Source organism: Muntiacus reevesi, chromosome 2, assembly GCF_963930625.1.
Source record: "Muntiacus reevesi chromosome 2, mMunRee1.1, whole genome shotgun sequence".
NCBI classification, from domain to species: Eukaryota; Metazoa; Chordata; class Mammalia; order Artiodactyla; family Cervidae; genus Muntiacus; species Muntiacus reevesi.
This window is the reverse complement of record NC_089250.1, coordinates 138,365,629-138,380,559: the sequence shown is the minus strand read 5'-3', so window position 1 is coordinate 138,380,559 and position 14,931 is coordinate 138,365,629. Positions and strand designations below refer to the sequence as shown.

Sequence of the window (14,931 nt, the reverse complement as noted above, 5' to 3'; positions counted from 1 at the left end):
GAAAGCTACACTAGTTACTGGAGTCTTCCAGTAGCATTTAAACAATATAGTGCAGATCAGGGGTGAAAGGACAATGAGTGAGAAATATTGATTAGACAGACAAAACATCATATTCAATTTCACATCTTGAGGTTTTTAGGAAAGTTATTTTTTTAGTTTTATTTTTAATTGGAAGATAATTACTTTACAATATTGTGATGGGTTCTGCCATCATCAACATAAATCAGCCACAGGTATACATATGTCCCCTCCCTTTAAAACCTCCCTTCCACCTCTCTCCCAGGCAAGTTATTTTTTAATTGAAAATATACTTTACCCAAAAAATTGCCATACACTGACCATGTGAATAATGAGTAACTCTATAATGCCTATATAAGAGGTTTAAGGAAGATACAACTTTCTCACTACCAGCACTGTCAATTTCAAAAGCCAAAAGGCCCAGTCATCCTCAGGAAGAGAAATCTGGCAGAAAAGTTTATTCCCTTTTTATCTCCACATGTAGTTAAATATCCCCCATGTAGTTAAATAATGAAGACTCATTTCAAGTAATTGCTCTGCTTATAAGTTTTATTTACACAGTAATTGTTAATAGTGGGTTTTAGTAAATTCCTTGTATTTACATTTTATATACACATTTATACTTGAAAGGTAAAGAAACTGTACAATAATAAAAATGAGAAAAAGAAATACAGTAACTTAGGCCCAACTTAGGAAACAAATACACAAAAGTAAGATTAAATTTTGGCAGGTAGTACAACCTCAATGAGATTACTGCCAGGGGTTTTGTTCCCTCTATCAGGGCCACCAATACCAAGGAAGTAGTTATCAGAGTTAATATGTCATTCTAAAACCTATTAAGACCCTGAGTACTCCCTCAATATTTTATTACACTACTAGTTTCCACTAAGAAAGCTCCTATGACAGGAGTTAACTTCTGAGGGCTCCATTAGTGGTCCCTAGGCTAGAGTGACCCATGGGGTAAAAATACATGGATACCATCTGGTCCCATATTCCTAAAGAGGCAGTCACTACACTAACAAGGTTCTCAGACTTGTTAGTTTGAAGACTATATACGGCTAACAGAAATAGTGTGCTTAAGTGTTGTTTCAAACCAAAGTGCAACATAAAAGCACACTATAAGTCTATTTATTAACCAAATACCATGTTATATAGATATCAATAATAATAAAGTGATTTATTTTAAGCTCAAGAATCAAACATAATAAATTTAATGTCAGATTACCAATAATTAATCATTCCTTTATCTACTATATCATCAAAGTTAAACTCATTAGAAAAAAATTAAATTTTAACTTTCTTTTACTCTCATTTCCATTGATTAGAAAATTACACACAGGGATTTACAAGTCATGGACTTTGCTACATGTTTCAAAATTCAAACTGGAATTACCAAATTTTGTTTATACAGACAGTGAAAGAATTTTAACTAACAAACTTAAAGTCTTGCCAAGTAGCATGCTATTTAAGAACTCTCAGAATTCATTACTTTTTATTCTTACCAGTGAAAAACCTCATTTATATTTATGGACTTACTCCCTCCAAAAAGTATTCAGTCCATTAAAGTGCAAAGAAATTTTCTTCTACCAGTTAGCTTTCTTAAATTATTAGATGAACAATTCTTAGACTAGAAACAGAAAAGCTAAATTCCTCTGAGTGACAGGAATTCCTTGAGAAAAAGAAACAATTTCCTTTCAAAAACAGACATGATACTGTGGAAAACACTTAAATAAGTGCTAAACAATCTCCTACCAATATTTCCAGTTCCCAAATAACCCAAATTCGCCCCAACCTGGGAGTGAATATAAACATCAGTGACATAAACACTTTACAATCAAAGTTGCTTATTATTGGTCTATAATATCTTCAAATATTTGGAACCGGAGATAATATCTGTACTAAGGCGTTTATTTCAAATAGTATTTTAGGAGTTAAAGTAGTATTTAAATAGCCTGTTCTGACCTCCAAAGTGCCTTTATGCTAATAGTTAAAAAAAGAAAAGATGTAAAAATTTTGAACTATATCCAAAGCTATTAAAAAATTTATTGCATTAAACTATTCACTCCATATTATGGAGTATGAACTAGCCATTTAAATTTTCTCCTTTGTAAAATGGCTCTCCCTATAAAATACTTTTTAAATTAATACTGTCAGTGGGTTACTCATTTACTTCAGCCATGGAATTCAAAATCAGTAGTTTTCCATGTCTTGATTCTTTTAGCTTTCTTCAGCATTTTCTACCATGCTTTTTACATAGGAAACAAAAACTTATCAAAAAACATTTGTTATATTGCAATTATTTTGTTAATTTTGAAGGTTAGCTTTTCAGAGCTGGACTATTATTCTTGTCTCCTTCTTTAATATCCTTCATCATAGATGCAAAGACCTGGAAATTATATAAAGTAAACATTAATGCTAAAAACAACAACCATGCAGATTAAAGAGATGTTAAAATCTATAGTTTATTAACATGAAAAAGCTTTAGCATACATAACTTTGCTGTCTGAAAGACTGTCATTCTCAAATCCTCGTTTGTTTCAACCCAATTTTATGATATACAGTTAGATTCCAGTTTTCATCACTTGCCAATATTATAAAATTACTATTAGGTAACAAAACATTTCCTGGACCAATATTTATTCATTCGTTTGTTTGTTTTTTTGCATTTTCCCAATATTTATTTTTTTAACTAATTTATTTACTTTAATTGGAAGCTAATTACTTTACAATATTGTAGTGGTTTTTGCCATACATTGACTGGACCAATATTCTTATATTTTCATTTTCATAAGCAATAAAACTGTGAACTTATGCCTACTGTCCATCATTCATGAAGCAAGTGTTAACACTTTAGACTGTCAATATATTTGCTTCCCTAACAACATTAAGCATCTAAAAAGTCAGAATCATATATTACATTCTTTTTATTGCAAACCCTTAGTACACATTCAGGTATTTAATACAATTGTTGTTTATTTGAAATACCAAGGTGCTTATATAATTACCCTGGCAATTCATGCCTATTGTAGGCTGTACTTCACTAAACTCAAAATATTACTGGACTTACATAAACATAAAGCCATAGGTCTGGAGAGGTGAAAGAGAAGCAATATTTTTTTGAAAGTCAAAAATTATTTTTAAAGCTTTTTTTTAAACTTAAGCACTAACATTTGTGAAATACTTAACTTTTTTTTTACATTAAAAAAAACTTTTAATACATCTGTTAGAATTAGGAAAATGTCACTCTACCTGAGTCCATTTTTTGGTACTATTCTGCATCTGAATGGCTGCAATACAGCTGAACAGTTTTTCTGATGTGATATCTTCCGGCAATTTAGTTAGAAACTGTGCTATGTGAATAAAGTCCATCTGTAGAAGAATCTCTTCATATAATCGGAGGATTCCTAATCCAGTCCTAAATAAAAATTCCTCTCCATCTCTGCAAAATACATCCCATACTCGACAGGCCAGATCAAGTGGTAGTGATTTGCTATATAGTGTGAAGATCCTAAAATTAGGGGGAAAAGCCATTGAAATTTTTCATTCATTTATTCATTCACTCATTAAGCATCTCTATATAAAAAGAAGTGCTTAAATTAGGGCTGAAAAGGCAAATAAGATATGGCTTCTTCCCTCAACTTGAGTAGTGGAAAATTAAGTAATAAATGACAGAAGTATGTGAATTTATAATCTTATGCAGCGATACAGGCTAATACAAACTACAGTGGCAGAATAACATCATGGTTAAGGGTATGGACTCTGAAACCAGCGTACCTGAGTTTGAATCTTAGATTTGCAATTTATTGATTATGTTCCCTGAGTAAGATACTTAACCTTGCTGTGCCTCAGTTTGCTCATTAGTAAACAAAGATAATAAAATTACCTAAATGTAAAGTGTTTGGAATAGTAAATGGCACATAAGATATGCTCAATAAAAGTTACTTCTTATTATTGTATGACAACAAGTACCTTATATTAACCTAAATACAAAACCATAAAGCCTGACTTCTCTCCTTTTTTTTTTCTTCTTCACAAACACCTACTGTTTTGTTTTCCGGTCACCAAACTTTACTTACTACTTCTTTTGGAGCATGTATACCCTCCAATAAAATCACCAAAGGTTTTTCCCATCTTTTCTGATAATGTTTGATCGTGTCTTTATTCAGTAGTACTTTGGAGTAGCACTGTGGTTGAGGAAGTAGGGAGAGTAGATGCTAGAGAACTTCTCTTGATGTTACCTTGGCAAAGAAGGTACACATTTTTTACACAGACTTTAGCTGAGATACTGTTGATGAAATGTGAGCAAGTCAACTAAAGGCTCTCCCGCCAAAAAATGAAATAAATCCTCATTAGCACTGCCACTTACTTATTCTTCTTTTTTCTTGCACCATTGGTTCTGGGCTTTGTATGTTACAAGCTCAATGGAGTGAAACAAAACTCCATGTCTATTTCTTAAATTATAAACACATATTTAATTGCATAACAAAAAGCAGAGGGAATTCCCTGGCAGTCCAGTGGTTAGGAGTCTGGTTTCCACTGCAGAGGGCTTGGGTTCTATCCCTAGTCAGGGAACTAATATTCCAAAAGCTATAAGGCCCAGCCAAAAAAAAAAGCCCTCCAGAAAACCTAAAACATACTCTTGGTAGTACAGAGAATACCAACTCACTGTTCAAAATGTGAAAGGGTATTAGTAGTGCTGAGGCAGTTTCTAATATACAGTACTCACTCAGTATTAATTTCATCCTGCTCCCTTTATCAGTTGTGATCCTGTTTTGCCTCATGTTCACAGTTCTTAAGATGGACAGCTGAGCAGTTTTACCCCCATTCTTTACAGATTTAGTATTTGATCTTGGTCCTTCAGGTCCCATAATATAAAACCCTTCTCCCCATGATCTTAGGTCCTACCCAAAGGAACTCTAATGTTCCTAATGGGAACAGGAGAATACGTTGAAAAATAAGTTTTTTTTTTTTAAAGTCTAAATAGAAGAAACCTCAAACAACCATAAAGATAGCTGATCAATGCCACTGTCTATATTAAAACTTATTATCACTTATATGAAAGCCACTGATTTTTAATCATTAGGATTTAAGATTTAAATATTTCATATGTACTCTTAACAATCTATCTTAAGATCAACTGCTCTATCTCTTGGGCAAAATTCACCCCCCTCTAAATACCTACTGCTACTGCTCAGCAGAGTCCTAGGCAAACCTTCCAAGTTAGAATAGAAGAGCTAGAATTGTAAAGTTAAAAAAAGGCAGTAGCACCTAAATAAGGTATCAATACTTGGTCACACAACTGGATAAGGCCTTGAAAAACACAAAGCTCTCAGTAAAGAAAACCTATCATAGCTATCATAAGCCCTTGTATGTTAAGAATATTAAAGGAATAGCAACTAATTCTTAGAGCTTAGTATATATCTGGCATTGAGTGAGATAATCCATGCAGAACACTCTCACTACAACTCAAGATAGAGATATTATTATTCCCATATATTTATAGTTTGGAAATTGATATACAAACAGGGATTCAGATTTCAACCCAGAGTTCACGCTCTTAATCAAATCCCTCCCAACAGAAATGTGAGGGTTTCTTTATACCTAAGAGAAGAGTTTTTCTTGTATGTATTATCCTGTGCATCAGATTTACTTTAGGCAAAAAGTTTTACTCTCTTTCCTTTTAATTACTATATTCTACGTATGTTATGACTTACCAGTCTATCAAGTATATATCTGGTGTAAGACTGTAAGATTTGAAATGAAGAAATAGTTTGGAGAGATTTTCTTCAAAAAATACTTCAAACGTTGCAAAATATTTCAACATCTAAAGATAGAAATTTCAACAAAATTATTTAAGAGTATACTCAAGAAACTGAGAAATTAAATCCTTACTCATAAGTTAATAGAAAATCTTGCTTAGCACCTCTTTCTGAGTCTTTTCATCAAGTATTCATAAAACTGTAATTCAATGAAAGGCTTATTTTAGATCACCTTGGTCTTCTAATTACTGTATTTTACTCTGTAAGGGCAATCAGACTATAGAAACTGACAGTCAAAGAAAAACATAATTCATTCTAAATGTCCATACCATGCTGTGATCCACACGAAAAAAGGCTAACTGGCATGGCTTATTCAGGAGATTTGCAAATGCAATGAAGGCATCTGCTTCTTCCAAGTTGAGAATGAGAACTGCTGCTATGAAGGACATCCCTTGGACCTTCAAAGGGAAGAGAAATTAATGCAGGAGACGCAAGAGACACAGGTCCAATCTCTGAGTCGGGAAGATCCCCTGGAGTAGGAAATGGCAACTCACTCAAGAATGCCTGTCTGAAAAGTTCCAGGGACAGAGGAGCCTGGTGGGCTACAATCCATGGGGTTCCAAAGAGTCAGACACAACTGAGCAACTGAGCACATACAGTTTTAAAATAAAAGTTTTATTTTAAAATATCAATATTTAATAAGTGCTAAAAATTAAATCCTTTATGATGAAACTTATAATGAAAAAATTTAAATGAATGTCAACTTAAAAATGTGAAGGGGTTATGTAATGTTTTTATGACTCTACTATAGAACACATGAGCAAAAGAGATTCTCTGTTTAAATTTACTTTCTTCATAAGGACATCTTTAATACTACAACCTGCCCCATGCCCAAACTTCCCTTTCCCCCCAACCCATGCCATGCTTTTTCTATAACACTTATCACCTTTTAATAAACATGTGATTTACTTATTTGTTGTTTATTGTCTGTCTCCTTCTAAATTATAAGAGACAAAAGGAGGAATCTTTCTTTTGTTCACAGAGCCAAATAAAATGCCTAGAACAAAGCCTGGCATATAGCCATAAGCACACAATAAATATTTGTTGAGTGAATGGATGAATAAACAAATGTACAAATGAACATGCAACAAAATAGGGTAAGTTGTATCAGACAGCCACCCTATTGTGAAATCTCTAAAATTTTTCCATTTTAAGACAAAGGCAAGAAAATGAAGGTTTTATGATTTCCAGTAAAACATGAGAAGTTGAACACATTTTTCTTTGTCCCCTTCCCTCCCAAATCCAACTAAGATAACAGTAAATAAAAAGATAAGAGTTAACCTAGAAGAACAAAAAAGAAAATGGAAAATAATATAGACAGTAGTTAAAAGATGTCAATAGCATTTTAGAAATTTTAATTTAACTATACAGGGAATATTGAGACTAAAATATGTGCTGAGGAGAAAGCCAGTCAGCAGCAAGCCAGTTCAGCCACAAATTCTGGAAGGCTCAAGAACTGAAGTTATCAGGCACCTCTAAAATTGAGAGGAAGGACTAAAACTTGGATTGGTTAAAAATTTGTAAAAGGAGCAAATCCTCCCCTCTACTCTGTATGTACAAGTACCTACCTTTTCCTCAACCCAGATGAACCTGAGGTTTATCTCTAAAGAGACAATCAGGAAAAGGAGAGTTAGGGAGAAGGGGAGAAGGCAACACAGGAGGGATAATAAATAAAAGTTTACAAACTGAATGGTCAAATCCCTAGCTGCTCTCCAAGAAAGCTGGCAATCAGTTTCACAAGCCTCTGTCAGGAAAGGGAAAATTCCTCTCAGAGTAAGCTGACAGGAACAAGAAAAAAACTATAGAGATACAGACATTTGAGAGCTAATACAACATAAGCTACTATGAGATAAGAGAGAATGTTTATATTCAAAAGACAGATTGAAACAAATACTTACATAACCAACATCCGGTCGGTAACATGTATATGCCCCTAATATACTATGTAAGACATCATGATATGGGCCACCCTTAGAAAAGAGAAAAATGAAATGTCAAGCTATACAAATAATTGTTTCTAAGTTAATTCTCAAAAAACACGTAATTAACTTAATATTTCCTAAATGACTAGTTTTGGTCAGTATACTTAATCACTCTGCAAAGATATGTTCTGAAGTATGGATAAAAAATATGTAATTGTGGAAAACCAAAAAAGTCAAATAAACTTACTTGATGGATGGATACAAACTATAGAGTTGTATGCAATTTTAAAGACATCTAAATGCTCAACATCACTCATTATCAGAGAAATGCGAATCAAAACCACAATGAGGTACCACTTCACGCCAGTCAGAATGGCTGCTATCTAAACGTCTACAAGCAAATAAATGCTGGAGAGGGTGTGGAGAAAAGGGAACCCTCTTACACTGTTGGTGGGAATGCAAACTAGTACAGTCACTATGGAGAACAGTGTGGAGATTCCTTAAAAAACTGGAAATAGAACTGCCATATGACCCAGCAATCCCCCTGCTGGGCATACACACTGAGGAAACCAGAACTGAAAGAGACACATGTACCGCAATGTTCATCGCAGCACTGTTTATAATAGCCAGGACATGGAAGCAACCTAGATGTCCATCAGCAGATGAATGGATAAGAAAGCTGTGGTACATATACACAATGGAATATTACTCAGCCATTAAGAAGACTACATTTGAAACAGTTCTAAGGAGGTGGATGAAACTGGAGCCTATTATACAGAGTGACATAAGTTAAGTCAGAAAGAAAGACACCAATACAGGATACTAACGTATATATATGGAATTTAGAAAGATGGTAACGATAACCCTGTATGCGAGACAGCAAAAGAGACACATATGTATTGAACAGTCTTTTGGACTCTGGGAGAGGGCAAGGGTGGGATGATATGGGAGAATGGCATTGAAACATGTAAATTATCATATGTGAAACGAATCGCCAGTCCAGGTTCGATGCATGAGACAGGGTGCTCAGGGCTGGTGCACTGGGATGACCCAGAGGGATGGGGTGGGGAGGGAGGTGGGAGGGGGGTTCAGGATGGGGAACACATGTACACCCATGGCTGATTCAAGTCAATGTATGGCAAAACCAATACAATATTGTTAAATAAAATAATAAATTAATTAATTTAAAAGAAAAAAAATTAAAATATCATCAAAGTTAAAAAAATAAAAATAAAGACATCTAAAGTTGGCACAATAAATTTATAATGAAAACAGATTCTTTCATTTGATATAATACAATTTCAGCAAAAGAAAACCAAGAAGACACAAAATTAAGTTTATTAATAATTACAAATTTTAATCTTAATGGTGAAACTTTCAATATCACTTTATCAACATAGAGAAGAATTCGATGAATAAAGACTTGTCATATATGCATATAAAATGTAACCATTACTCTCCTCATAAAATGTAAGCAATTTCATAATAATCTGCACAAAAAACAAACCTTCCTATTACAATTATCATTCTGAAAAAAAAAATTAAGTTTTGAAGCAAACTTCCTTATAGTTTACCAACTTACTAGGCAAAAATGTACAGAATAGAAACTAGACAAATTCACTTCAGGGAAAACTCATCAGGTACCTTTCCGTGCTATCTAACTGCAATGCATTCAGTCAGTGGAATAAAATAACAGAAATGCCTTTACTATTTTCCTACTAGTTTTGCCTTTTTTTATATAAAGGCCTTCAATTTTTATAGTTATGCTTTTAAAAAATAATAGCTATGCATTTAAAGAATTTGTTCCTTTGGATTAAAAAAAAAATAGTTGATACAAGTTAGTTGAGATACCCTTACCTTCTGAAAGATGTAGAGAGATGGAAATGTACGGGATATGTCCAATTTAATTAATTCTAGACTGGCCTCTCGATCAGCAACAGATACACCTGCATTTGTCAGGTAGATAAAACTGAAATGATTACTTGTTATACCAAGTTCAGTCTTGTAAACACAGAATGATCACACAGCATGTATGTTACTTAAGGAAAGTTAAAAGCTGAATAATCAATAACTTGAAAGAAACATCACAGCTTTTCCTGGAACTTATAGCCTTAAACCTGTATGCAGGTCAGGAAGCAACAGTTAGAACTGGGCATGGAACAACAGACTGGTTCCAAATAGGTAAAGGAATATGTCAAGACTATATATTGTCACCCTGCTTATTTAATATGCAGAGTACATCATGAGAAACACTGGGTTGGAGGAAGTACAAGCTAGAATCAAGATTGCTGAGAGAAATATCATTAACCTCATATGCAGATAACACCATCCTTATGGCAGAAAGTGAAGAACTAAAGAGCCTCTTGATGAAAGTGAAAGAGGAGAGTGAAAAAGTTGGCTTAAAGCTCAACGTTCAGAAAACTAAGATCATGGCATCCGGTCCCATCACTTCATGGAAAATAGATGGGGAAACTGGCTGACTTTATTTTTCTGGGCTCCAAAATCACTGGTGATTGCAGCCATGAAATTAAAAGATGCTTACTCCTTGGAAGGAAAGTTATGACCAACCTAGACAGCATATTAAAAAGCAGAGACGTTACTTTGCAACAAAGGTCCATCTAGTCAAAGCTATGGTTTTTCCAGTAGTCATATATGGATGTGAGAGTTGGACTATAAAGAAAGCTGAGCACAGAAGAACTGATGCTTTTGAACTGTGGTGTTGGAGAAGACTCTTGAGAGTCCCTTGGACTGCAAGGAGATCCAACCAATCCATCCTAAAGGAGATCACTCCTGGGTGTTCATTGGAAAGACTGATGTTGAAGCTGAAACTCCAATACTTAGGCCACCTGATGCGAAGAGCTGACTCATTGGAAAAGACCCTGATGCTGGGAAAGATTGAGGGCAGGAGGAGAAGGTGATGACAGAGGATGATATGGTTGGATGGCATCACTGACTCGATGGACATGGGTTTGGATGGACTCCGGGAGTTGGTGACGGACAGGGAGGCCTGGCGTGCTGCGGTTCATGGGGTCGCAAAGAGTCGGACACGACTAAGCCACTGAACTGAACTGAACTGAATATGAAGAAAGAATCCATACACTTATCACAAAGTTTTATGGTAAAAGATTTCTGTTTCTAGGTTTTATAAAAGGTAGGGGAAAGACTACTGCTCTTGCAATAACAATTAGGAAAAAACAGATTTCAAATACCATATATTTAAAAAAAAGGCATAAGAGGAAATTCCCTGGTGATCCAGTGGTTAGGATTCTGCACTCTCATTGCTGAGGACCTGGGTTCTGTCCCCGGTCAAGGAACTAAAATCCCACAAGCCATGTGGTGTGGCCAGAAAAGGGAAAAAAAAAAAAAAAAAAGGCATAAGAGAATTGTGAGCACAGAGAGTTCTAAAGGGTTTAAATCTCAGAAAGAGTAGAGCCTTTCCTTTCCTTTCCCAGGTAAGTGGATACCAGTGGCCATTTTTATTCCTAGGGGCACCTGCCAAGTGTGGGAATGGGCTCAGGACTGAGCTTGCCAGAGACGAAGGTACTCTGCTTGAGGAAAGAGAAAGCAGAAGAGCTTTTCACGGCCCAATAAGACTGATTTGGAGGAGCCTGAAAGTATATCTGGTTTTCCTCTGTGGAACTTTTGCTGGGTTCCAGTGTAGTGCAGAAAGCCAGGCAGGAAAGACATATGAAATCACCCACAGACACATGGCCCTTGGGAGAATGTCTCATTAAAGCAGGGAGCCTGTGGTTCTTTCCATCAACAAATTTGAAACCCAAGATGAACTAATAAGTCTATCTAAAGCTGCAATCCTGCCCAACCTAGCTCAGGTACTGACTGAATTGAAGTGATAATCCAACAGCATAAGAGAAAAGAGCATGCTTCCTCTGCAGGGGAGGTCACAAGCGAGCTGTGAAGATCATCTATCTTTTAAGTAAGAGGTGGCCTAAAAATACTGCACCCCATTACTTTTACTGTTGTGATTAAAAACTGGACTCTGGAGTCCAACAACCTGGGTTTACATCATAGCTTCACTGTTCCCAAGTTAACTATTCTGAGCCTCAGTTTCCTCTTATATGATTCAGTATAATAACATCTATTTAAACGGTTATTAACATTAAAGGAGATAATGTATGTAAAGAATTATTGCAGTTCCTGACATATTGTAAAATTCACACTCATATCTCAGCACCTGGATTTTGAGAAATTTCTAGTAACAACAACAAAAATAGCCCACCTTCTACATCATTCTCTGAACTTGTTTCACTGAAACTTTTCCACCGTTCCTTTGCTCTTGAGAGGAAGATTTCATAAAGTTCTGGGGAAAAACAAGAATAAAAATTCATAAATAATAAGAGAAATTTATCCACATATTTCTATTTTAACTCTTAAAAATAAAGATAAAAATCTTACTATATCGTCAGATTTCTCTTACATGGCAGGTATCAAAAACATGGTAAACGGAAGTACTTGATTCTACCAAAACTATTCATTACACAACCAAAAAGATAAAATACTGCAGAGAGGTCATCCAAATAGCTACAATAAAGAAAGAATGTTAAGAGGCTGGAAAAGATGCTTCTGCTAAAGAAGTATCACTGTGGAATAGCAGAAACATAATTTTCTTAGAGTTAGTCAGACCTAGATTCAAATTCCAGCTCTGCCACTTACGACCTGTGAGACTTCAAGAAAGGTCACTCTGGAACTAGGCTGTCTTCGTCGGTAAACTGGAGAAAAGTAACAACCACTCATGGGGTTGTATATGTGTGCTCCAACTCTTCAGTTGTGTCTGACTCTTTGCGACCCCATGGACCACAGCCAGCCAGGCTCCTCTGTCCATGGGATTGTCCTGGCAAGAATACTACAGTGGGTTGCATGCTCTCCTCCAGGGGATCTTCCCCACTCAGGGATCAAATCCGAGTCTCCTGCATTGCAGGTGGGTTCTTCACCTGCTGAGCCATCCAGAAAGCCCATGATTAAGTAAGGTAATTTACATTAAGCTCCTCACACCATATAGATCCTTAATAAATACAAATGCTGGTTCTTGCTTTCCTTCTCTTAAAATTGTTTTCTCTATTATGATATTGCTATGATATGATATCTCTATTATGACATTATGATAAGGCTAACCAAGCTATTCAAAGCTACCAAACTTCACAGATTTCGCCAGAAGGCCTACATACAAAAGTCTCAACCCCTGTGTTTTTACTTCAATTGCCCAATAACTTTTTGAGACTGTTACTCTGTGCTTTCATATACAGGATCTCATTAAAATTCCAAGAACAAAAGAAATTGAAAATTTTTCTCAACTCTCAAATTTTAATTGTTTCTACTTTCTAACTAACCACTACAAATATTTTAAAATTTACATAAAAATAGTAAATTTCAATGACAAGACAGCAGAAAATATTTCGTGCCCAAATATCAAAATTTATATAATACTGCCCAATATACCAAGAACATATTTTGCTTCAATTAATATTTTTTTAATGTATTTACTACTCATAGTTTGGAAAGAAGAAATTTTAAAAGAAGAAAAAACTTAAAATTTCTATTATTTGTGCCCAACTCCATCAGTGGGCACAAGTCTTCATATAAGATGTAGATATACTCTTAAAATTTAGACATAATTTTTTTGCAGTTATCAAACTAAAGTTTGCACTTTTCTGATTTCAAACTAATTCCAAGCTAAGTCCAAAAGTTTCACTATTCTTCTCAAATGTCAAAACTGTCCTGGAAGAAGAGAGGCTTGCCAAATAACTACATCACCTTTGGAAGTCACAAAATTAACCCAATAATAAAAATGCAGCACTGCATTTCCAAACATCAAAGGATATCTCTCCCAGGAAGAGTTATAGTGCTTATCTATAATAAGATGACTTGCATCTCGGTTCGATTCCATGCTTGACATTTTGCGCATGTCACACATTTTATTCTGTATCTGCAAATGTAGAGCTTGAAGCAGACTTAAAGAGGTATCTTGGACTTGAACAGAGAATACTTTGAAATCAGTGTACATTTCACTTTCTGATTTTCTGACAATAATGATACCATATACACTCTCAGTAAATTTTATTTTCACTATAATTTTATATTTATCATCACAAATAACTGTTAGAACACTCCTTTGAGATAGCTAATTATCTCGTCCCCACTTAAAGAAAACTAAGACCTCTAGATGTTAAGTAATTTGCCCAAGGTCACAAACCTAATATATAGTGGAACTAAGATTTGAACTACATGTGATCAACTTTAGAACCTCTATTCAGAGTTACTATTCTCTAATGGTTATAGATTTCATGATTAAAACAAATACAACAGGAAAAAATGTTAAACTATTAGAGCCCCTGAAACTAAACAAAGTTATCAAAAGTAAATTTACTTCCATTGAAATTTAGCTTTCTTACCACCACTAACAAAAAAAAGGAGAATGAGTACCTCCAAAATCACTGCAGATAGTGACTGCAGCCATGAAATTAAAAAACACTTACTCCTTGGAAGAAAAGCTATGACCAACCTAGACAGCATATTAAAAAGCAGAGACATTACTTTGCCAACAAAGGTCCATCTAGTCAAAGCTATAGTTTTCCCAGTAGTCATGTATGGATGTGAGAGTTGGGACTATAAAGAAAGCTGAGTACCAAAGAATTGATGCTTTTGAACTGTAGTGTTGGAGAAGACTCTTGAGAGTCCCTTGGACTGCAAGGAGATCCACCGAGTCCTTCCTAAAAGAAATCAGCTCTGAATATTCACTGGAAGGACTGATGCTGAAGTGGAAACTCCAATACTTTGGCCACCTGATGGGAAGAAATGACTCATCTGAAAAGACCCTGATGCTGGGAAAGACTGAAGGTAGGAGGAGAAGGGGACAATAGAGGATGAGACGGGTGGATGGCATCACCGACTCAATGGACATGAGTTAGAGTAAGTTCCAGGAGGGGAAGCCTCCTGGACAGGGAAGCCTGATGTGCTGCAGTCCATGGGGTCGCAAAGAGTCGGACATGACTGATCAACTGAACCTCATTCACTCCTGAATACATAACTGTTTAATAGAAAGAAGCTAAAATTACTTTGAAAATGAATGACCCAGTTACTTTATAAGCCCTATAAATTTCAAGCTTAAAAAAAAACTTTTTGATTAGAGTATTGCAAAAGATTAACACCAACTTAAT

General features: G+C 35.1%; 1 protein-coding gene across 3 annotated transcripts in view; it reads right to left on the bottom strand.

Moving 5' to 3' along the window:
- Nucleotides 1-553: 553 nt before the first annotated feature.
- The window catches only part of TBC1D12 (TBC1 domain family member 12), an 89,516-nt gene continuing 75,138 nt past the window's right edge, over nucleotides 554-14,931 (bottom strand). For all 3 annotated transcript variants that reach the window (XM_065922948.1, XM_065922949.1, XM_065922950.1), the window contains 7 exons: nucleotides 11,997-12,077; nucleotides 9,617-9,705; nucleotides 7,736-7,807; nucleotides 6,107-6,235; nucleotides 5,733-5,842; nucleotides 3,268-3,526; nucleotides 554-2,404 (listed from right to left, as the gene is read on the bottom strand). In XM_065922948.1, the coding sequence (XP_065779020.1) occupies nucleotides 2,336-2,404; nucleotides 3,268-3,526; nucleotides 5,733-5,842; nucleotides 6,107-6,235; nucleotides 7,736-7,807; nucleotides 9,617-9,705; nucleotides 11,997-12,077 (809 nt within the window). In that variant the 3' untranslated portion in view covers nucleotides 554-2,335. The remainder of the gene's footprint in view (nucleotides 2,405-3,267; nucleotides 3,527-5,732; nucleotides 5,843-6,106; nucleotides 6,236-7,735; nucleotides 7,808-9,616; nucleotides 9,706-11,996; nucleotides 12,078-14,931) is intronic.